At 43.6% G+C, this 23,185-nt stretch overlaps 1 protein-coding gene across 2 annotated transcripts in view; it reads right to left on the bottom strand.

Annotated features, from left to right (window-relative positions):
* The window catches only part of LOC126455553 (cubilin-like), a 686,613-nt gene that overhangs the window by 73,516 nt on the left and 589,912 nt on the right, over nucleotides 1-23,185 (bottom strand). For both annotated transcript variants that reach the window (XM_050091307.1, XM_050091309.1), the window contains exon 9: nucleotides 9,058-9,256. In XM_050091307.1, coding sequence (XP_049947264.1) covers nucleotides 9,058-9,256 — 199 coding nt within the window. The remainder of the gene's footprint in view (nucleotides 1-9,057; nucleotides 9,257-23,185) is intronic.

Raw genomic sequence — 23,185 nt, 5'->3', positions numbered from 1 at the left:
AATTGTGGTCTACATGTAATGTTAATTGAAAGAGTCTTAAAAAATGTGTCTTAACTAAGGTTGTTTGTTAAGGTTATTTACTAACTTGCTTTAGATTTATGTAATTAACATCTCTTAAATAATCTTGCCCGAGTGGCCCTTCTCAAATTTTAAGGGAGATTGTTTTGCTTAATTAATTAACCCATTCGAACTGAAATGTTCACTTTGTTGTATCAGCCCTTCCACCACGTTTAGATTTAAATGTTAAACAAAACAGCTGTTAAGTATTCCGTTCCAGGGCCTTATGGCGGGAGCATTCGTGTTGGTATCCCACCATTGTCCGGGGCTACCGGCCAGTGTGGCCGTGCGGTTCTAGGCGCTTCAGTCTGGAACCGCGTGACCGCTACGGTCGCAGGTTCGAATCCTGCCTCGGGCATGGATGTTCAAATGGTTCAAATGGTTCTGAGCACTATGGGATTCAACTGCTAAGGTCATTAGTCCCCTAGAACTTAGAACTAGTTAAACCTAACTAACCTAAGGACATCACTAACGTCCATGCCCGAGGCAGGATTCGAACCTGCGACCGTAGCGGTCTTGCGGTTCCAGACTGCAGCGCCTTTAACCACACGGCCACTTCGGCCGGCAGGGCATGGATGTGTGTGATGTCCTTAGGTTAGGTTTAAGTAGTTCTAAGTTCTAGGGGACTGATGACCACAGATGTTAAGTCCCATAGTGCTCAGAGCCATTTGAATCATTTGTCCGGGGCTCTCCAGAAACGCTTCGCTTGAGTTCGGGGCTCAGTTCGAAGCGGGGCTCATCACTGAAGACTACTGCAGTCAATGGGATTCCAAGCCGAATGTGCCCGACATCACTGGAAACGGACGTGTTGGTGTACAGAGGTCAAGTTTAGTCGCCGCAAGAGGTGCCGTGAGTTCAGACGCCTTTCTGTAAGCCACCTATTAATGGTCCTGAATCTCCAATTGCATGTCGGATCGATGATGATGATGAACTCAGGGCTCTGAGTGCCTCTCTGACGAATGCTCGTTCTTCTGGTACTGTCATCTGTCTTGGTCGATCGTTTCCTTCTTGGCTCTGTATTCGGACATGGTGCACCCTTTCCTGTCAGCATCTTCGAATAGTGGCACCGCTCCTAGTCAAATGTCGAGTGATTCTGCGATTATTCCAAGCTGTATCTTTGAACCCCACTGCGTGCCCCCTCTCATGCGCCTGTCTGCGGGGTGTAGTTACTGTCGTACTGAGTGTGTGGAAGGCAATTCCCAAAGATTTTATATCCTTCTATCGATAAGTTCCATGTTTACTATAACATTTATCCACAGCATGTTAACCAGCAAACCTATGGTAGTATCACTTACCGAATTCAAGAAAGCACTTGATTCAGCATACAGAAAAAAAATCACCGTGCCTTACAAAAAAAGTTTAGAATCTGAAATTTCCAGCTAAGGAATTCAGAGCTGAACTTATATATTTTGGAACTGTGTAGAATGGAGTTGAGATAGACTGTGCAGCCTTTGATACCGATTTTGGAACACTTTCAGAAGAAGTGACGGAGGCAGTTACTCGAATAAATTTTCTAGAAACAATAACCGATGGAAGTGATCTCAGAATTCCATCTAAAGAATCAAACTTTATGACAAATAAATAAATGTACAAAAATATTACGGAACAGAAATAGGTAATATACAACGAGTTTGTAAATTTAAAGATCTCAGCCGGCCGAAATGGCCGTGCGGTTAAAGGCGCTGCAGTCTGGAACCGCAAGACCGCTACGGTCGCAGGTTCGAATCCTGCCTCGGGCATGGATGTTTGTGATGTCCTTAGGTTAGTTAGGTTTAACTAGTTCTAAGTTCTAGGGGACTAATGACCTCAGCAGTTGAGTCCCATAGTGCTCAGAGCCATTTGAGCCATTTAAAGATCTCACACGAACTGCACAGCAGAATGAACTAGAAATATTTGCAATGGCTGTAAGCATTAGTAAAGTAGGATGACCGATAAATGTATCGAAAAAATACAGAAAAGAAATTCATTCTTAGAAATTCATGACTAAAGCATTAAATCACAATATTTACATGGATCTAAACACTTTACAGTTCGCTAAAAGTTTGGCAGAATAGACAGACTTGATAGACAGATTCTTCGAAAAGTAACGGGTACGTTACAAACTACACAGTTGGAAAATGAGAATTAATTAAGAAATTTACCAAAAAATGCGAAAATACCAGAACTTATAACTAAGTACTTTTATTCTCCTTTCGACACCTCTACCAGGTGAATAATGTTAAAAACAATCATATAATCCTACATTTCTGGAGAAAGAAAGAAATCATCAAAAACAGGGATTACGGAAGATAAAAAACTAGAAAGAACCAATATAAAAACGGGAAATTAAAGAAAGTATTTTCGTAAGCAGAAAGTACTAAATTTTGAGAGGTTTAAAGGCAGAACCAATAAGAAAACAGGAACACGTAAAGACAAGCTCGGGAGAAGTGGTACAAGCGCTTGAAAAATATGGATCAAAAAGGAGAGCAAAAAGTTGTTACTTGATCCCAGATAGTTAATACTAAGATAAGTAAAAGATGATATTACAGTGCTTTTGCTATTCCGAATGATGATATAATGTTCTTTCGAACTTGCAGGCATGTCCGAAGGAACTGGCACTGCTACAAATACAGGCGTTATGACTTGTACGAAATACATTCGCAATTGCGAGTATCGATAACCATCAGCTGTATAATTGAATGATGACAATGAAAATAACGGCTGCAGTTTCCACAGTGCCTGTTCCTTCGGATATTGTTATGCTCGGATAGCCTAATAGTATGGCGACGTTCGCAATAAGGAGGAAATCCGGTTTCGTTTCCCCATCCGGCACTAATTGTCATTGTCGTCCTTCCATTACAGAGCTGATTGTCCATAATCGCATCTGGGAATACATTCCATATATAAATAAAAGGCATCCGTCGATTGATCGTAGAAATATTTATAGTTTTTCGTCGCGTATTCAAGCAATCCAAAGCGTCTAGCTAAGATGTGTGTGGAAACCGTAGCTAGAATCCATAGTTTTGTTGGCAAAAAGTGTCGTTTGTCAGTAGTATTCCAGATTGCAGTCTGTTGCCCCATGCTGGAGATATATTTCTCTGACACTGCAAAGTTTACGGTTGATTTTTATTAAAGGATGACTGGTGTGTCCTCGTAAATTCACCAAAGTCGATACGTTTCCTACTTTCAACCATTACATGACTAGCTTAACACCCACTGTTTCGCTCGCATGGGACTGTATGGTCTGCACAGATAATTTTCCTCAATCGAATTTTTGTGTTGTTCACAAAGTGCAACACCTAACCCTGTCATGTTAATTAAGACCATAGAAGTATGTACTGACCAAAATGCGACTCTGCTAGCGACACTCCAAGGTGTTATTTAACCATGCCTTTTGCATTCTTCTGGTGATGTTTCCATAGAAGCTTTCATCCTCTAACATAGACTTCTTTAAATTTAATCGATAAGTCAAACAACGGTTTTCATAGATGTAGCTTTAAAATTATTAATACAACGAAATATTAGCCTAAAATATTCATACCATATTTCACCGCCTTAGTGGGTGGATTTCCAAATAACGTGAAACACGCATTATTTTATTTTTGACTTAGAAGACAATTACCAATATTCTCACATATAAATTTAAAAATTCTTTAGTACTTCTTCACTAATTATCTATTTAAAAAAATTTCCTACTATTTCACCCCACACGGGTTAAATTTTGAAAAATTTTCGAACACGTATTTCTTTATTTCCGACCGAGAACTCAATTATAAATTTTTGTACGTCTACTTTCAAAATTGCCTTAATAGCGGCAATTTTCGCAAAACTTTTCATCCCCTTGTTCACCACCACTTTTTTCTTTTTTGGTCATCAGTCTACTGACTGGTTTGATGCGGCCCGCCACGAATTCCTTTCCTGTGCTAATCTCTTCATCTCAGAGTAGCACTTGCAACCTACGTCCTCAATTATTTGCTTGAAGTATTCCAATCTCTGTCTTCCTCTACAGTTTTTGCCCTCTACAGCTCCCTCTAGTACCATGGATGTCATTCCCTCATGTCTTAGCAGATGACCTATCATCCTGTCCCTTCTCCTTATCAGTGTTTTCCACATATTCCTTTCCTCTCCGATTCTGCATAGAACCTCCTCATTCCTTGCCTTATCAGTCCACCTAATTTTCAACATTCGTCTATAGCACCACATCTCAAATGCTTCGATTCTCTTCTGTTCCGGTTTTCCCACAGTCCATGTTTCACTACCATACAATGCTGTACTCCAGACGTACATCCTCAGAAATTTCTTCCTCAAATTAAGGCCGGTATTTGATATTAGTAGACTTCTCTTGGCCAGAAATGCCTTTTTTGCCATAGCGAGTCTGCTTTTGATGTCCTCCTTGCTCCGTCCGTCATTGGTTATTTTACTGCCTAGGTAGCAGAATTCCTTAACTTCACTGACTTCGTGACCATTAATCCTGATGTTAGGTTTCTCACTGTTCTCATTTCTACTACTTCTCATTATCTTCGTCTTTCTCCGATTTACTCTCAAACCGTACTGTGTACTCATTAGACTGTTCACTCCGTTCAGCAGATCATTTAATTCTTCTTCACTTTCACTCAGGATAGCAATGTCATCAGCGAATCGTATCATTGATATCCTTTCACTTTGTATTTTAATTCCACTCCTGAACCTTTCTTTTATTTCCATCATTGCTTCCTCGATGTACAGATTGAAGAGTAGGGGCGAAAGGCTACAGCCTTGTCGTACACCCTTCTTAATACGAGCACTTCGTTCTTGATCGTCCAGTCTTGTTATTCCCTGTTGGTTGTTGTACATATTGTATATGACCCGTCTCTCCCTATAGCTTACCCCTACTTTTTTCAGAATCTCGAACAGCTTGCACCATTTTATATTGTCGAAGGCTTTTTCCAGGTCGACAAATCCTATGAAAGTGTCTTGATTTTTCTTTAGCCTTGCTTCCATTATTAGCCGTAGCGTCAGAATTGCCTCTCTCGTCCCTTTACTTTTCCTATAGCCAAACTGATCGTCACCTAGCGCACTCTCAATTTTCTTTTCCATTCTGTATATTATTCTTGTAAACAGCTTCGATGCATGAGCTGTTGATTGTGCGATAATTCTCGCACTTGTCAGCTCTTGCCGTCTTCGGAATTGTGTGGATGATGCTTTTCCGAAAGTCAGATGGTATGTCGCCAGACTCATATATTCTACACACCAACGTGAATAGTTGTTTTGATGCCACTTCCCCCAATGATTTTAGAAATTCTGATGGAATGTTATCTATCCCTTCGGCCGTATTTGACCGTAAGTCCTCCAAAGCTCTTTTAAATTCCGTTCTAATATTGGATCCCCTGTCTCTTCTAAATCGACTCCTGTTTCTTCTTCTATCACATCAGATAAATCTTTACCCTCATAGAGGCTTTCAATGTATTCTTTCCACCTATCTGCTCTCTCCTCTGCATTTAACAGTGGAATTCACGTTGCACTCTAAATGTTACCACCGTTGCTTTTAATGTCACAGAAGGTTGTTTTGACTTTCCTGTATGCTGAGTCTGTCCTTCCGACAATCATATCTTTTTCGATGTCTTCACATTTTTCCTGCAGTCATTTCGTCTTAGCTTCCCTGCACTACCTATTTGTTTCATTCCTCAGCGACTTGTATTTCGGTATTCCTGATTTTCCCGGAACATGTTTGTACTTCCTCATTTCATCAGTGAACTGAGGTATTTCTTCTGTTACCCACGGTTTCTTCGCAACTATCTTCTTTGTACCTGTGTTTTCCTTCCCAACTTCTGTGATGGCCCTTTTTAGAGATGTCCATTCCTCTTCAACTGTACTGCCTACTGCGCTATTCCTTATTGCTGTATCTATAGCGTTAGAGAACTTCAAACGTATCTCGTCATTCCTTAGGACTTCCGTATCCCACTTACTTGCGTATTGATTCTTCCTGACTAATGTCTTGAACTTCAGCCTACTCTTCATCACTACTATATTGTGATCTGAGTCTATATCTGCTCTTGGGTACGCCTTACAGTCCAGTATCTGATTTCGGAATCTCTGTCTGACCGTGATGTAATCTAATTGAAATCTTCCCGTATCTCCCGGCCTTTTCCAAGTATACCTCATCCTCTTGTGATTCTTGAACAGGGTATTCGCTATTACTAGCTGAAACTTGTTACAGAACTCAATTAGTCTTTCTCCTCTTTCATTCCTTGTCCCAAGCCCATATTCTCCCGTAACCCTTTCTTCTACTCCTTCCCCTACAACTGCATTCCAGTCGCCCATGACTGTTAGATTTTCGTCCTCCTTTACATACTGCATTACCCTTTCAATATCCTCATACACTTTCTCTATCTGTTCATCTTCAGCTTGCAACGTCGGCATGTATACCTGAACTATCGTTGTCGGTGTTGGTCTGCTGTTGATTCTGATTAGAACAACCCGGTCACTGAACTGTTCACAGTAACACACCCTCTGCCCTACCTTCCTATTCATAACGAATCCTACACCTGTTATACCATTTTCTGCTGCTGTTGATATTACCCGATACTCATCTGACGAGAAATCCTTGTCTTCCTTCCACTTCACTTCACTGACCCCTACTATATCTAGATTGAGCCTTTGCATTTCCCTTTTCAGATTTTCGAGTTTCCCTACCACGTTCAAGCTTCTGACATTCCACGGCCCGACTCGTAGAACGTTATCCTTTCATTGATTATTCAATCTTTTTCTCATGGGAACCTCCCCCTTGGCAGTCCCCTCCCGGAGATCCGAATGGGGGACTATTCCGGAATCTTTTGCCAATGGAGAGATCATCATGACACTTCTTCAATTACAGGACACATGTCCTGTGGATACACGTTACGTGTCTTTAATGCAGTGGTTTCCATTGCCTTCTGCATCCTCATGTCGTTGATCATTGCTGATTCTTCCGCCTTTAGGGGCAATTTCCCACCCCTAGGACAAGAGGGTGCCCTGAACCTCTATCCGCTCCTCCGCCCTCTTTGACAAGGCCGTTGGCCGAATGAGGCTGACTTCTTATGCCGGAAGTCTTCGGCCGCCAATGCTGATTATTTATCAAAATTTAGGCAGTGGCGGGGATCGAACCCGGGACCGAAGACGTTTTGATTATGAATCAAAGACGCTACCCCCTTTTTTTTTTTAAATCTCATTTTGTTCGTTGCATCTGCTCGGGGCGGACGTCGTTAGACATCCGTTTAAGTTCGTTGTTGATCGATTAGCTCAGTTTTTTTATTACAGAGGGCTGCTAACCCTCTGACCGAGCACGCTGAGCTACCGTGCCGGCTCCCCTAGACCAGGGGTATAATCACATAACGAGAGTAATTTCGAACGATACCATCTTGTACGATGCCTACAATATATAAGAAGCACACCCCTTCGAAATTTAAAGTTGCTGTCCTTAGCGGTTTGGTCTGGGCGATGATGAGCCAGTGGGTGAGTCAGTCAATCAGAACATTACCTTTTATACAAGTTGATCGTTAATAAAACTGACAAACTGCAGGAATCTGTTCAAGTCGGGAAATGGAAGAAAGAGGACCTATGAAAATGTGTCCAGAAATGCATCGTCATGACGGTAGATGGCATTGACGAATGACAGTTCCTCTGAACATCACCCATATCTGTAGCTGACAGATAATGTTTATTGAGGTTAATGATACCAATTCTCGTAATGGTTGCTTCGTCGGTAAAGTGGTCTGTTGACAGAAATCTGATGGTTGTGATGGTATGGTACAAAAACTGTCGAGAAAATCCTTTACGTAGAGGGAAATCCATTGCTGACAATCCTTGTAATCGTTGCAGGTGATAGGGATAGTAGCGGTTGTCATGCAGGACACACATACTCATGCTTTCGCTTACAACATGGACTGTGCGGCTGATCCCGGCGAAGGTTCGAGTCCTCCCTCGGGCATGGCTGTGTGTGTTTGTCCTTAAGATAATTTAGGTTAAGTAGTGTGTAAGCTTAGGGACTGATGACCTTAGCAATTAAGTCCCAAAAGATTTCACACACATTTGAACATTTTTTTTTTTTTTTTTTGCTTATATGTTGGCGGGGCACTTGCCTCAAGCGTGCGCTAGGTTCATCCAATTTCCTGTAGAACCCAGTCCACCAAATCTGGTGTAAGCACATTCCCCGCCCCCTGCACGTTCGTCTGACTCGAAGGACCCATGATCGCACAAGCGACCAAAAAGGGCTTGAAACGTTGTGTGATACGTTTGATGCCTGTGAGGGTACTTGTTATGGAACAGCCATGCTGTCTCTCGACCGTTTCCATCGGCTTGGCCATACGCAAACACCGTCTCGGCTCATTCGCGACATGACTACCGGACCATTCTGTTGTTACAGTGCGCTGCGTCAATCACACAGCCTGCAACGAACAAGGAACGCACGGCATGTGATCAGAGGAACTTTCATTCGTCAGCACCACCTACCACGGCGACGATGCACTTCCGGACACGTGTTCACAGTACCTTTTCTCCCACATTTACAGTCAGGAATTCGTCCCTGAAGTTTGTCGGTTTCATTAATGTGATTCTTCAGTTTGTTCCGGCGTATTTGTTGCTCGAATAGTCCAAGGGTATACTGCCGGTTCATAGTGTCCAACGGGCACAATATTTCGGCGATCAGTCATGTCGCCATCGTCAGGTGCGCTGACGAACTGAGCTCCTGAGGGCGGGCGGCCGATTTAAATCCCCTCCCCCCCCCCCCCCCCCCCCGCGGGCCGCTCGCCCTCAGGAGCTCAGTTCGTCAGCGCACCTGACGATGGCGACATGTCTGATCACCGAAATATTGTAACCCTTGGACACTATGAACCGGCAGTATACCCGTGGACTGTTCGAGGTTTCATTAATGTTCACCTTGTATGTAGGTGTGGACAAGTTGTTACTTAGGCAGCGGTCAGAAATTGTGTTATATCGAGTAGCACAGAGCCGCAGAATTTCAATTGAACTCCCTCCGGCGTGGTGCTGGGTGGTGAGGCGACTCACTCTGTGGTTGAGGCGTCGGGCGGGCCCAGCCGGAAGTCGGTGAAGAGCAGGCGGACGCGCTGGCGGCCGCGGCCCACGAACTCGAAGCGGCAGCGGCTGGCGGCGGGGTAGGGCGCCGGGAACCGCGGCGACTGCACCAACCCGCTCTGCCGCCCGTCGCTGTCCACCGTCACGTCGCACGAGCGCGGGTCCGCCGAACCTGCAACGCAACGAGCGTCTCGCTCAGTAACAGTGACCCACTCCTCTACTCCAGGAGCAGTCGCCTTTTGCCTCTTCTGTGACATTCGAAGAGGGGAAAATCTGAGGAGAGCTAATGGACTAGCTCACATAGATTTTATTCATTCTCATACGATTTGGAAGTCAGTACGAAGCAACGTAAGGAAAAAAATAAAAAGCCTCGACAAAAGCACTTTGATGATTAGAAAGATTTCCGCGTGCATTTAACTACACTACTGGCCATTAAAATTGCTACACCAAGAAGAAATGCAGATGCTAAAATAATATTCATTGGACTTTAAAATTGCTACACCAGGAAGAAATGCAGATGATAAACGGGTATTCATTGGACAAACATATTATACTAGAACTGACACGTGTTTACATTTTCACGCAATTTAGGTGCATAGATCCTGAGAAATCAGTACCCCGAACAACCACCTCTGGCCGTAATAACGGCCTTGATACGCCTGGGCACTGAGTCAAACAGAGCTTGGATGGCGTGTACAGATACAGCTGCCCATGCAACTTCAACACGATACCACATTTCATCAACAGTAGTGACTGGCGTATTGTGACGAGCCAGTTGCTCGGCCACCATTGACTAGACGTTTTCAGTTGGTGGGAGATCTGGAGAATGTGCTGGCCAGGGTAGCAGTCGAACATTTTCTGTATCCAGAAAGACCCGTACAGGACCTGCAACATTCGGTCGTGCATTATCCTGCTGAAATGTAGGGTTTCGCAGGGATCGAATGAAGGGTAGAGCCACGGGTCGTAACACATCTGAAATGTAACGTCCATTGTTCAAACTGCCGCCAATGCGAACAAGAGGTGACCGAGACGTGTAACCAATGGCACCCCATACCATCACGCCGGGTGATACGCCAGTATGGCGACGACGAATACATTCTTCCAATGTGCGTTCACCGCGATGTCGCCAAACACGCATGCGACTAATATCACAGTAGTTGCTGGAAACGTTTTCCTCTTTGTTGAAGGCATAGTTCAATATGTTTTCATTGATTTGCGGATGCCTTTACCAATTTTTCATTTATAATAGAGGCACAGTGTCAGGTATGTGCTGTGTGTACCTCAGTTTGGCGAAAACCATTGCTGCCTGAGTCATCTGTTGAGAGCAGCCATGTATTGATTGCAGAAGACAAGGATTTTAACAGCAGACAGACAGGCCACATGATACCAAAGAACTTCATAATTCAGTATAAATGAAAACAGCCAGAGGACAGTCATACACGCTAGAACTACTATCTCAATATGGGGTACAAAGCCAGCAATCCTCACACGTACTCCCGCCCAGTGAATGTCACAAGGTAAGGATGCAGGAGTATTGCCATTTGATGCTCAGTCTGTGGAAAAAAGAGTGCTTGAATTGTACAAATTTGTAAAGGACGTTACATAACGTTATCTTAGGAAAAAAATCAGCTTTATCAATGAAAGTCGTATACTCTTAGCCCTACTTATACCTCCCGAGGAGACCACGAATGTAAAATTAGAGAGATTCGAGCGCGCACGGAGGCTTTCCGGCAGTCGTTTTTCCTGCGAACCATACGTGACTGGAACCGGAAAGAGAGGTAATGGCAGTAACATGTAAAGTGCCCTCCGCCACACACCATTGGGTGGCTTGCGGAGTATAAATGAAGATGTAGATGTATATGTAGATGCTATAAACAGAACCTGGATTCACCCGCAAAAATCACGTTTTGCCATGTGTGCACCCAGGTTCGTCGTTGAGTACACCATCGCAGGCGCTCCTGGCTGTGATGCAGCGTCAAGGGTAACCGCAGCCATGATCTCCGAGCTAATAGTCCATGCTGCTGCAAACGTCGTCGAACAGTTCTTGCAGATGGTTGTTGTTTTGCAAACGTCCCCATCTGTTGGCTCAGGGATCGAGACGTGGCTGCACGATTCTGTTACAGCCATGCGGATAAGATGCCTCTCATCTCGAGTGCTACTGGTACGAGGCCGTTGGCATCCAGCACGGCGTTCCGTATTACCCTTCTGAACCCACCGATTCCATACTCTGCTAACAGTCATTGGATCTCGACCACCGCGAGCAGCAGTGTCGCGATACGATAAACCGTAATCGCGATAGGCTACAATCCGACCTTTATCAAAGTCGGAAACGTGATAGTACGCATTTCTCCTCTTTACACGAGGCATCACAACTACGTTTGACCAGGTAACGCCGGTCAACTTCTGTTTGTGTATGAGACATCGGTTGGAAACTTTCCTCATGTCAGCACGTTGTAGGTGTCGCCACCGACGCCAACCTTGTGTGAATACTCTGAAAAGCTAATCATTTGCATATCACAGCGTCTTCTTCCTGTCGGTTAAATTTCGCGTCTGTAGCACGTCATCTTTGTGGTGTAGTAATTTTAATGACCAGTAGTGTACAAAACATTTCCAGCCCATTAATACATTGACGGTAAAAAAAAACGCATCAGCTATAAGTAGTTATTGTGGTGCAATGAAACGTCAGGAAAGCATTTGTCTAGGTAACAAAAAAATGGTTCAAATGGCTCTGAGCACTATGGGACTAAATATCTATGGTCATCAGTCCCCTAGAACTTAGAACTACTTAAACCTAACTAACCTAAGGACACCACACAACACCCAGTCATCACGAGGCTGTCTAGGTAACACTGCAAGGTCACAGGTTAATGAAAGCGCGAGGTAAGCCATTGCAAATCTGAAATGCTGGCACATTAATAGCCACCAGTATCCTGAACGCAAGCATGCAAATGTGCTTGCATTGTGTTTTACAGGTGCCAGATGTCAGTCAGCGGGATGGAATTCCATTCCTGTTGCACTAGGTTGATCAATTCAGGGACGGTTAATGCTGTTTATTGATGATGGTGTTGTCGGTCAATGATGTCCCATATGTCCTCGACTGGAGACAGATCTACTGATCGAGCAAGCAAAGGAAACACATCGACATTCTGTAGAACATGTGTTACAACGGCGGTATATGGACGAGCTTTATTCTGTTGGAAAACACCACCTCTAACACTGTTGATGAAAGGTAGAACAGGTCGAGTCACCATACTGTCGTACAAATTTGCAGTCAGGTTGCGCGGGATAACCGTGAGAGTGCTCCTGCTGTCATACTAAATCATATCGTAGGTTCAGTGTGTCTAGCATGCAGACAGGTTGGTTGCCAGCCCTCACCTGGCCTCCTAATCAACAAAAGGCCATCATTGTCACCTAGACAGAGCAAGTTTTCATCAGAAATCACAACAGACCTCCACAACTGCTGCTAGTAATCGCGTACTGTGGTTACATTCCTACCAAGTCTTTGTGAAATATCATAGCAGAAACATTTAGCTTCTCGTAGCCCTGTCACACGAACTTGTTTAAACTCGGTGGGTTGTTGATAATGTTATCTTTGTCGCCTTGAAGGCATCTTTACTAACGTCAGTTCCCCACGTCAAATCTCAAACGTAACTAACTTTCACGACCGTTTCAGCTTTTATTTACAGCAAAACTGGTTTCTATCGACATAGTGACGTTACCAGCGCCACTCTTATGCGACTGACACGTATCTGAAGAGACACATCTTCCCGTTAGTCTATATTCGAGACAGACTAGTTGTAAAGTAACTGTAAGACTCCTAGTTCGATTCTCACAAGCATTTTTTTCCTTTTATTTTAATTCCGTATTTATTAAGAGATGGAAATGTTAATTAAAGAACACTGACTAATTCTTAAACGAAAGTAATATTTTTATCTAACGGTTGTATGAGACTCAAATTTTTGGAGGACACTTGTCACAGTTTTAAACAAGGCTGACAGCAGAGGCCGTAAATAAACATGTAATAAGTGACGTATACAGCAAAGTAATTAAGTAATATGACTTCACTCCATTTGCTGAAGATACCTCTAGTAGTAGTGAAATCTTATCAAGGCTTTATACAATAAATTTGTCTGTATACCTCATATATTGAAACAAAAAAGTTGTTTTGTTTTCTATCTGATGTTGCGCATTTTAATCAACTGTGAATTTTCGGATTTCCATGCAATCAGTAATTATAATTGAAAATACGTTCATTATTTTAATAAATTCTGATTCAGTATTTCGTACTTATATTTGTTAGTAGATGAGGAATTTAAATAAAAGTAAAATAAAGTTGCTAATAGCGACATTTCAACTAGCGACTTTACGAACACAGTCCTTTTTTTCTGCGGACTACTTTATACCTGATACTGTTCGAAAATACTATCTGAAATGGCTCTTTTTATTTTTTCTCTTTTTTACTGTTGCATCTCCTTGCAGTATGATATTAATGTCCAGCCACTGACCTCAAAATTTCGTAGGTACGAATCACATCGAAGGAGTTAGTAAGGTACCATTGCAGTGCGAAATTTTGTCTATTTGCGACTTTTTATTTGTTAATAATCTGACGCCAGTGATTCAAGTGGGAACCCTTATCCTTTTTAGTTTTACGTAGCACCAACAGATGACACCGCCGCTGTATCCAAGAGAGAACGGAAGACCAAATGAGTGTAGGTGGAACAGAATATCTGTCATCTTCGGTAAGATACCTGCATTTTGCTGTAATGCGTTTGTGCTGATCTTTCATTTCATTGCTCTACGTAGATGTGTGTGCTTCGTGAAACAGATGTCCCAGGTTTCAGTTCATCAGCAAATGGGAAGGAGAAACAGAATGGGAAGTTGTGATGCGAGTTAAGATTCGGTGGTAAGTCATACGCTAATCAAGACACCGACAATACGAAAACAGCAAAACAAGCATTGACAAACGTGATCAAGTCGAATTCTATTACTGATACTGACCACATTTGATTTAAAAATTCGTATTTCTAGATCTTCTCGACACTACAAGGTTTTAGATACGTCAGGACAAAGCTTTTTCTATTTAAAGAATGCCCCAAGAAATAATGTAACCGCCTCGAGATTTGCTATTACCTAAACTTCATGACTGTGGTCCATGAAACAAGATCCACGAGCATTTTATTACCAGAATAACTGTAGCGATATCCTCCACTGGGAGAAATAGTCGATACTGAAACGAAGACTCACTGTCCATCAAGTGATATCAACAGAATTTGCATGCTTGTCTTCTGTATTGCTCTTCAGTGGAAAAAAAGATAAACGATATAGTTCTACAGACTTTTAGGGCTGTTCTCATTGATTGCAAAATCTTAGTCGTTAAGCCGCGCCGTACTCCTCTAGAAACTTCTTCAGTGCTCGGTGTTCGATCCCTCTGCTAGCATCTACTTCAGGACTCCGCTGGTGTCACTGAATGATGTTGCCTGAGTTACATAATGGTTCCTAACAACTCACAATGTTGTACCGCCAAGGAGAAAGGAGGAAAGACGTCGTAACACAATTTAAAATAACATTGTAATAAAACGCGTATGGATATATGTTTTGTCAAATAAAAACCGCTTGATGAAGATAATGTATCCGCTTTTTTTTCTCGGTAAGTTCCCTTAGAGCCAACACATGGAATTTGACATTACATTTGGTTTTGAAAGTTCACGTAAGACAACAATTTCAGTCTCACCGTAGTACGAAGTTAAGGGTTAACAAAGGACTGATTCGAGAGAAAACAAGTTTTCAGTCAGTGTACTAGAACAAATAAACAAGGCAAAAATAGAACAGTGGATACATCGTCGTAGTATACTATAAAATTCCTGCTTGTAACACAATAATAAATAAACCACCGGATAGAGAATTGCATATTTGTGCCGGTCTGCAAGCACCATCCCGACAGGACAGCAGAACAGTTTACAAGAAAGAGATTTGTGTATTACAGCTACACGTTCAGATCCACCAGTGTTCAGAGACTAAACACATCTATTGTAGATGCGCTGCACAATAAGCAAAGATCGAAGGTAACAATGCTTAATACACTGCTACTTTAAAATACAGCGTTGTGGAATGATGTATTTCTTCACATTTATCGAGCCCGCCAAGAAGTAGACGAAAGGAAATGTTTCACGCTGTGCTTGAATTTCTGAGGAATTTTTGACACCATTCTCAATGTGAGAGATTCTATGCACTCTTTTGCATGTCGCCTCCCATTTTCATCGATTTTATTAGTGTTTTATGTCACTGCGTGGTGCTAACAGACTGAATAAGGTCATTGTAATGAGAATATTTGTACGGAGAGCTCAAAATAATTTTCACTTGATTCCTATGCATGTTGGGCTACTTCCCTTGGTGACCTGTGCGAGGCGAGCTCCGGTGGGCTGGCACACTGCGTTTACGGTTGGGAGCTGCACTTCTGTGAATTCTGAGAGGGTCGTACATCAATGGGCTTAAGCACCCGGTGGAACGACTGACGTCGGTCGAGTTTCGCCTATTGTATGCCGGGCGAAACGACCTGCGAGACGTCTGAGTGTCGCTGCAGTTTATGTGTTTACCATTCCGGCGCGTCCGGAGCGAATACTGCTGGCGACGACTGACTGCATTGTCCTCATGATTCTGAGAATACTTGTGGACTGTGCCTTGCTGGGCACGACTGCCTGGCGCCGGATGGCCGGTGGTCTAGGCAGGTTGTTTTCGTAGCTGGTCACACGGCAAGTTCAGTGCCCTCAGCTGAATAGCAGAGGCATGATTGGTCAAACTAGGGCTAGTTGAAGTCATAAGGCCCAGCTCGAAATTGAAGGGAACGGTCGTTATTGGAACGAATGATGTTCTGAGACAGTGTGGGGGAATTTTGGAATCAGCACTGAATGCTGATTCGCGATTTTCGAGCGTAGTAGGGAGTTGAGTAATGTTGACTTCACTCTTGCGTTGCGTGAGCGCATGGGATTCAGGATCTGATCTACGTCGGAATCGGATGATCTTGCGACTTAGTCGTACTTTTTGGGCAGAACTTAGAATTATCGGACAGCCTTCGTGGCCATGGGTTGAAACAGAGTTGCTGCACGGCAGAAGTCGGCGCCTACAGCATCAGAACGCTGCCTACCGACGACCTGCTACCGATTTCAGGATTGGTACGTATTTTGCAGCTCCGGCAGTGTAGGACCTATCAATTTTATACTGAAGTCCTCAACAGCAGGCGCGCTCGCTTTTCTGCAAGTCCACCTTGCTTGTTTCTCCATGCGATACCATTTGAGCTCTCACTGCTAATCGCGATACTGCAATATAGTCGGTAGAGTATTATTTGATTCATTGGGACCTCCAGTCATTATCGTCAATCTATTGCATCAGAGAGAGTAGGAGCCCCTTGTTCTTCAGCCAGCTCTTATTGTCATAATACTTCAGTATACTCCATCCTTTAACCCTTGTTTGTGATGATAATCAAGTGCCTTTATGTTCCGCTGCATAATAAATCTCATTGTAATACTTAATCCGCCTATCATTTCGTGGATATGTGCAGAGTCCTATTATGATAAAGTTCTCTTTTTTTTCTCTGAGTAGATTACGATTTTTGTTAAATTATTGTGAGTATGCACTCCTTATTTTACCAACTAGGAGGGTTTACCATCATTTCCTTTCGTTACCGTTGTGCACATAATTAATTACGTGGTAGGTAAGGAGGGGGTTGAGTACATGTCCTGTTCTCATGCAAAATTCGTCAGAACTAAAGAGGTACAACTCTTCTCCACCCCGGCACCTCGCATAATAAGGCGACCTTTGCCGGTTCTTTCCTGTGACTGCTGAGACGCTGTCATGACTTGATCGATAATTTTTCTGATTAAAGAAAAACATCATAATTAATGTTCTTTGTTGTAATTAGATTTCGCTGTAGAAATATTTGGCGGCGTGAATGTAACAGCCATTGATTTTGTTCATTTTTGAAATAATTTCATGTGTTGTTTTGTGTGTGTTGGTTGATGTGTGTGGGTTCTGTACCACATCGCATTTCGTTGAAACAGACGGCGTTGCTTCAGCGTTGAAATTATTTTGGAGGGGTTATCTTATCGACATTTGTGGGCAAAATTATTTTTTTTGGTCCTAGGAGTGGACTAGTGCAACTTTTGTGTCAAGTGTTATATGGGGCTTTCGCTGTAATATTTTGTTGTTGCTGATGATGTTCCGTGAATGAATGTTCACTCGTAGCACGGCGCGACTGTTGTCGATCTCATCTCAACTACTCACGATGGAGCAGGATCAGAGTAGTAACAGGATTGTGCCAGATGAAGAAATGTTTTCCTTCGGGACGGAAGGTGTGGAACACAGGCGATAGACGCGAATTGGAGGCAGACCGAGAGCAGGAGGATATGAGCGGTGAAATATGAAAGAAGGGGAGGTAGAAGTGAATAGGCATGTGGAGCACCTTCTTTATGTAAATATGACCACAGCCTGGAAAATTCGGCCACGACAGTAAAACAGTGTTCAAGTATCTAGAGTAACATCACCGACTTGTGATGACGGGCCTAGTCAGCCGAAGAATTTACTATCATAGATTTTGGGGGTGGTAAAGGACATAAAGCGGAACCTAGAAAAGAGAATGGATCAAGCAGAGAATAAGGTACTTGCGATTGTGAACTAAGTCAAGAGTGAAATAGCGGTGGTCGGTAAGACGAGAGTCGAGGCGAAGAAAAGGACCGTCGAAGCCAAGAAGGATGCAGAGTTAGCAAGGGTAGAAGCAGCTGACACCAATAAACTGGCAAAAATCGCAAAGAACCGTGCAAGAATCGCTAGGCGAATTGGACACGTCAGTGAGGTTGGAATTGATACGATAAAAGCCCAGGAGAAGGAAGCACTTGCGAGTTCAAAAAATGGTTCAAATGGCTCTGAGCGCTATGGGACTTAACATCTGAGGTCATCAATCCCCTAGAACTTAGAACTACTTAAACCTAACTAACCTGAGGACATCACACACATCCATGCCCGAGGCAGGATTCGATCCTGCGACCGTAGCGGTCGCGCGGTTCCAGACTGAAGCGCCTAGAACTGCTCGGCCGCACCGGCCGGCACATGCGAGTACGACGCAAAGAATGGAAAGCGTTGAAGAACGCGTTGCGGATACCACCCAAAGACGTGAAAGCTTAGAAGAACGTGTAGCACGCCTGCAACGCCTAGTACAAATTGGTACATCGCATCCAGAGGCGACGACTGGCGGACATGGAAGTGGCGCCGGACGGCGGCCCACCGTGCGCTGGCTCGGCGCAAGGTAGTGGACTATCAAACGCACTCAGCAGCCCAGGGAGCGCACGGACGCAAAATTACAGGCCCATCGCAATAAATGACATCCAGTATCATTATGAGGCAGGACTATGTGGTTATAGCACGCACCAAGAGATGTCAGCTCGCGTCGAACAGACGGGCGCGTTTGATACTAGAACCAATAGAAATGTGCAAGAGGGACCAGTGTTTGACTATAAACACTTTTTACCGGTCCTCAAATTCCAAAATTTCCGGGAAAATGGAGGCTCACTTCACCCAAAAATTTGGCTGTCACAATTTTCTAACACGCTACCAATATCTTGGCCATTGACAGCTAAATTAGAATTTGTCTTGGGGCACATCGAGCGCACGGCACCTGAGAAAATGCGGCGGTGTTGCGGATACATGCAGAACGTACCAAAAATTCACCGACGCGTTTCTCGGAATGTACTGGTCGCGCGAAATGCAAGATCGAATAAAACAAGAAATCATTTTGTGTCCAGATCTGGAGGCGTCAGGATACAAGAGCCCCACAAAACTCTTTGAGACTTTAATTAAAAAGAATCAGTTTCTTGATGTGCCACATAGTGATGGTGAAATAATTAAGTCCTGTTTCGCGAAACCGCCAAGCAGCTACCAGCAAGCGCTTGTAGGAAAGTACAATTCAAGAGCCTTTTACTAGAGTTAATTTTTGAAAACGAAGCATCGTATGATTCAAGGGAAGGGCAATGTAACTATTACAATGGCGACTTTCGTGGAGCACCGCTCAATAACAGCAACAATGTCAGTAGGATTGAGTGTGATGGAACATCCGGGAGGCAGGACTATGGGAGACAAAATTCAGGTTCAAATGGCTCTGAGCACTATGGGACTCAACTGCTGTGGTCATAAGTCCCCTAGAACTTAGAACTACTTAAACCTAACTAACCTCAGGACATCACACACATCCATGCCCGAGGCAGGATTCGAACCTGCGATCGTAGCGGTCGTGCGGTTCCAAACTGTAGCGCCTTTAACCGCTCGGCCACTCCGGCCGGCACAAAATTCAGGACGGCAGAGTAACTGGAAGAGGCAAAATGATACCCGCCAGGACGACACGAACTGGAGGCGCAGAGATTCAGGTGAACAGCCGGATGAATCAATCAAAATACGTGGTCCTAACGAGAGTTCCCATCACCGAAACAGAAACGGAGGGCGAGATTGAAGTCAGGACCGTGCGCATTCGGCTCTCGGACAATCCGCACAAATACTGGGACAGAGCCGTTTACATATATTGGAGTATGAGGAGTTGCACAATTCATTCGTGAAAATGAAATTTTGTGCCGGACCAGCACTCGAACCCGGATTTCCCGCTTTACGCTTGCGGTCATCTTAAGCGCCTCGACTGTCTCAGTAAGCATCCTGGACCGGCCCAGATTTCCATACGTCACCACGTGCCTACGTCCTATAGTCGCACAACTGCCTTGGTTACATCACAGAGAGAGACTTAGACGAATACTGTCGCAGCCGCGTCTTGGCATGAAATACCACATTGCAGTGCCTGTGTTTTTACGAATTACTCTGAAATGTCCTTCAGATATGCATGCATGTGCTAGGATGGCCTTGGTGGTTACAGCGACCGCTAGCACAAAAGTGGGAATTTCGAGTTCGAGGCCGGGTCGGAAAAGATTTCCATTATAAGCCATATATTGTACAGCCGGAAACTGATTATGTTCCTAATTGGGAATACATTTCTTGTATTTCATACAGTTGTGGAAACTAGGAATGCAGACACGCATCCATGTCTGAAGGACGTTGCTGAGTACATCGTAAGAACACAAGCACTGCAGTATAATAGTTCTTCGTACGCGGCGGTTAAAAATAAATAAATAAATAAAAAGTAAAAATGTAAGTTTCTGTGCTGTCTGTTGTGTTGAAGAGAACCAGAAATTTCTTCGGCACTTGCAACCAGAACGTATCACTGTTATTGTTAAAGACTCCCATTATAATTGTTTGAGCTAGACACTGTTACCGCCTAAAATATGGAGAATAATATAAAATACAATGAAATAATAAAACAGTAAAATTACAATGAAAACGTAATGTTACTTGACTGCAAACAAACATCAACACTCCAAAATTAAGCTTGAGCACTGAAATACTCATTAGGAACAGGCAACTTGTTGCCGCTACGAAACGCACCGTTATTTTCATCAAAATTGCGTGAATAGCCTTTCTTCTTCATGTTTCACGTTGCTATGGCGCTTTAGGTGCTCCCTCTATCCCTAGCGTATAGAATCAGTACTTGTCCGGTATAATCCACTATCCGATACTACCTGACCTTCCCATGTATGTTGTGAATAAGAAGGATTCAGTGACATAAACGCATATACACGATATCATTTTTTTTCCCTCTCAGACATGAATGTAGTATGATACAGAATAACTAGTACATTTCACATGGTACTGTGCAATGATTTGCAGATTAGATGAAGTTCGCAGTGGTCGTTAACTACAGTAAATAGCTTCATGGATCGTATTCTGAAAGCAACCTATGTGCTGGGTTTTCGTATACACCACGGGGCATTTTTTGACGTTGGTTTCCGTGGCACTAAATCATTTGCAGCGCTCTCCATTAGTGTTTAGATCTCACTCGGATCTATGCGTACGTAAGGTCATTACAGGACTTCCTGTTCTCTGCCGCTTTTCTGGTGTTCGGGGGAGATCGGTTCTTGCAGAGAGCGCTGGACGCGAAGCCGTTTATCTGCGCGGAGTGCCGGGCAGGCGCGCAGTCTGTTTCGAAATCGGGCGCCTGACGTCAGGCTATTAGCCGAGGCGGGATTTCCATTAGGGGCTGCGAGCCGCCGCGTCCATACCGATGAGCGCGCTGCACCACGGCACCCCGTAAACTCGCCCCTCCCTGTCTTACACTCTGTGTCCCGCTCTCGTGTCTCCAGGTCCCTGTCTCTCTCTATCTAACTGTGTGTCCATGTGTGTGTGTGTGTGTGTGTGTGTGTGTGTGAGGTCTTGCTCGTATGCTTGTGTCTGCACGTGTGCCTCTGCGTGGGCGTGGGCGTGTTTGTGGGTGTTTGCTACTGAGTACGAGATTGTTTCTAAGCTCATCTAAATGCAGCGAGCGGTCTAGGTGAGTAACGGTGCTGCACTGTTGCTTTGTGTCAGTCGAGGTCCTAGAAATCCAGACTCGTAGGTACTTACAGACATCAGCACTTCACGAACAGCACTTCATGTGTCGTAGGAACCCATTTTAGCGATGTTAGGTCAGAGGCGTGTCTAGTATCTACTTGTGGTATATATTCATTTGCCTTGAAGCATAATGATTTGCTTACTAACTGGAGTTTGCCCAGATTGTGATATATTCAAATAAACGAACAAAAGAAAGAAATAAAACAACGTACACTTAGTACACCTCTGCTCAGCATGTGACTGAAATGTCTCGCTAATTCCTTGAAGCCAGTGTCGCCGCTGCCTTAAATTTTGTCCGATTATGCTCTATTGACAGAAAGCGCTAACAACATTAACATTTAAAAAAGGCGTGGTTGAGACTGGCTTTTTTTTCAGTCCAGACATGGAAATAATTGCATTTCGATAAAAATTACGTCTAAAATTAGTAATAAAATGAGTTAAAACTCGGCGATGGTGGTTTCTGTTTTCTGTTATTATTCACTGGACTTTTGCTGGTTTCGTGATGTGTCGTTATCTTGTAAAATTCTGCGGATGATACGTAGAAGACAAGTACAGGGCGAGATATGTGAATCTGAAAGACAATTTGAAGAAGAAAAAGATGTAGATCTCTATAGATCTTGTGAATCTGAATGAAATCATAGTGTATATTCCATTGCTAGGTTTTGTAACATTTTAACAAAAATGAAATCGGTGGTTTGGCTGTCGTTGCAAGCCCTATCTTTGGGACGACTTCTGTTTGCAGTGTTACAAACTGAAGCGGCGTAATATCCCAAATAATTTCGTTAAAAAGAAAATATTTTTCTTCTTATAAGTTAAAGTTTCTTCTAAAAAGTTAATGAAGAGCGCATTTTCTGAAACAAATGAAAGCTTTTGTGTAGTTGAGATTTTATGTATTGAGGAAGTTGAAATTACTTACAATCAGATAACGACCATGACAGGTGAAAAGTTTACGTTGTGAAGAGTATACAGTGCCTGACGAAAAAGTGGCAAAGTTGAAAGTCGATGTAAATTGCTGTACGTACAAACCATTGGCAGATACGGAAATTTTAAGAGTCGAAATTCCCTTTGACAGATGGGACGTCACAAGAGTGAATCAGTGTTATCCGCGTTTAATGTTGTTGCTTAGCCTGGTACGGTGTGTAAGGGATTTGAACCGCGCCAGATGTGGAAGGATCAATGTGAAAGGCACGGAAACGCCAAATATTGGTGTAAGATACCGTTATCAGCAAGTGACAGCCCGTGAGAGGGACCACATGGAGGGTCTCCATTTGGCCGGCTGGTAGAATCATGCAACATCCAGATTTGTGGTACATACACACGTGACAGTGGCTTATTGTTAGACTGCTTGTGAATATGAGGCCAGGCATTCTCACCTTCAGGGTTCCAATAGAACATGTCTCACTACCAAAAATACTGTGCACCAAGCATGTTGCAATCCAATCACATCTGCACCTGCCATCCAGAAACAAGTAATGGAGTCCGTGCAACGTTTACACATAGGCTTCTGTTAGCAACACAGCACAAACGTCTGCATTTGGAGTGGTGCCGTGGCCAGGAAGCACGGGGTGCTGATTAACGGCGTCGTACTCTGTTGAGTGATGAATCGCCACTCTGCACTGCACCAGTTGAC

This window comes from Schistocerca serialis, chromosome 2, assembly GCF_023864345.2.
Source record: "Schistocerca serialis cubense isolate TAMUIC-IGC-003099 chromosome 2, iqSchSeri2.2, whole genome shotgun sequence".
Lineage (NCBI taxonomy): Eukaryota > Metazoa > Arthropoda > Insecta > Orthoptera > Acrididae > Schistocerca > Schistocerca serialis.
Note: the sequence above shows the minus strand (reverse complement) of the source record. Positions and strands in the feature narration are given on the sequence as shown.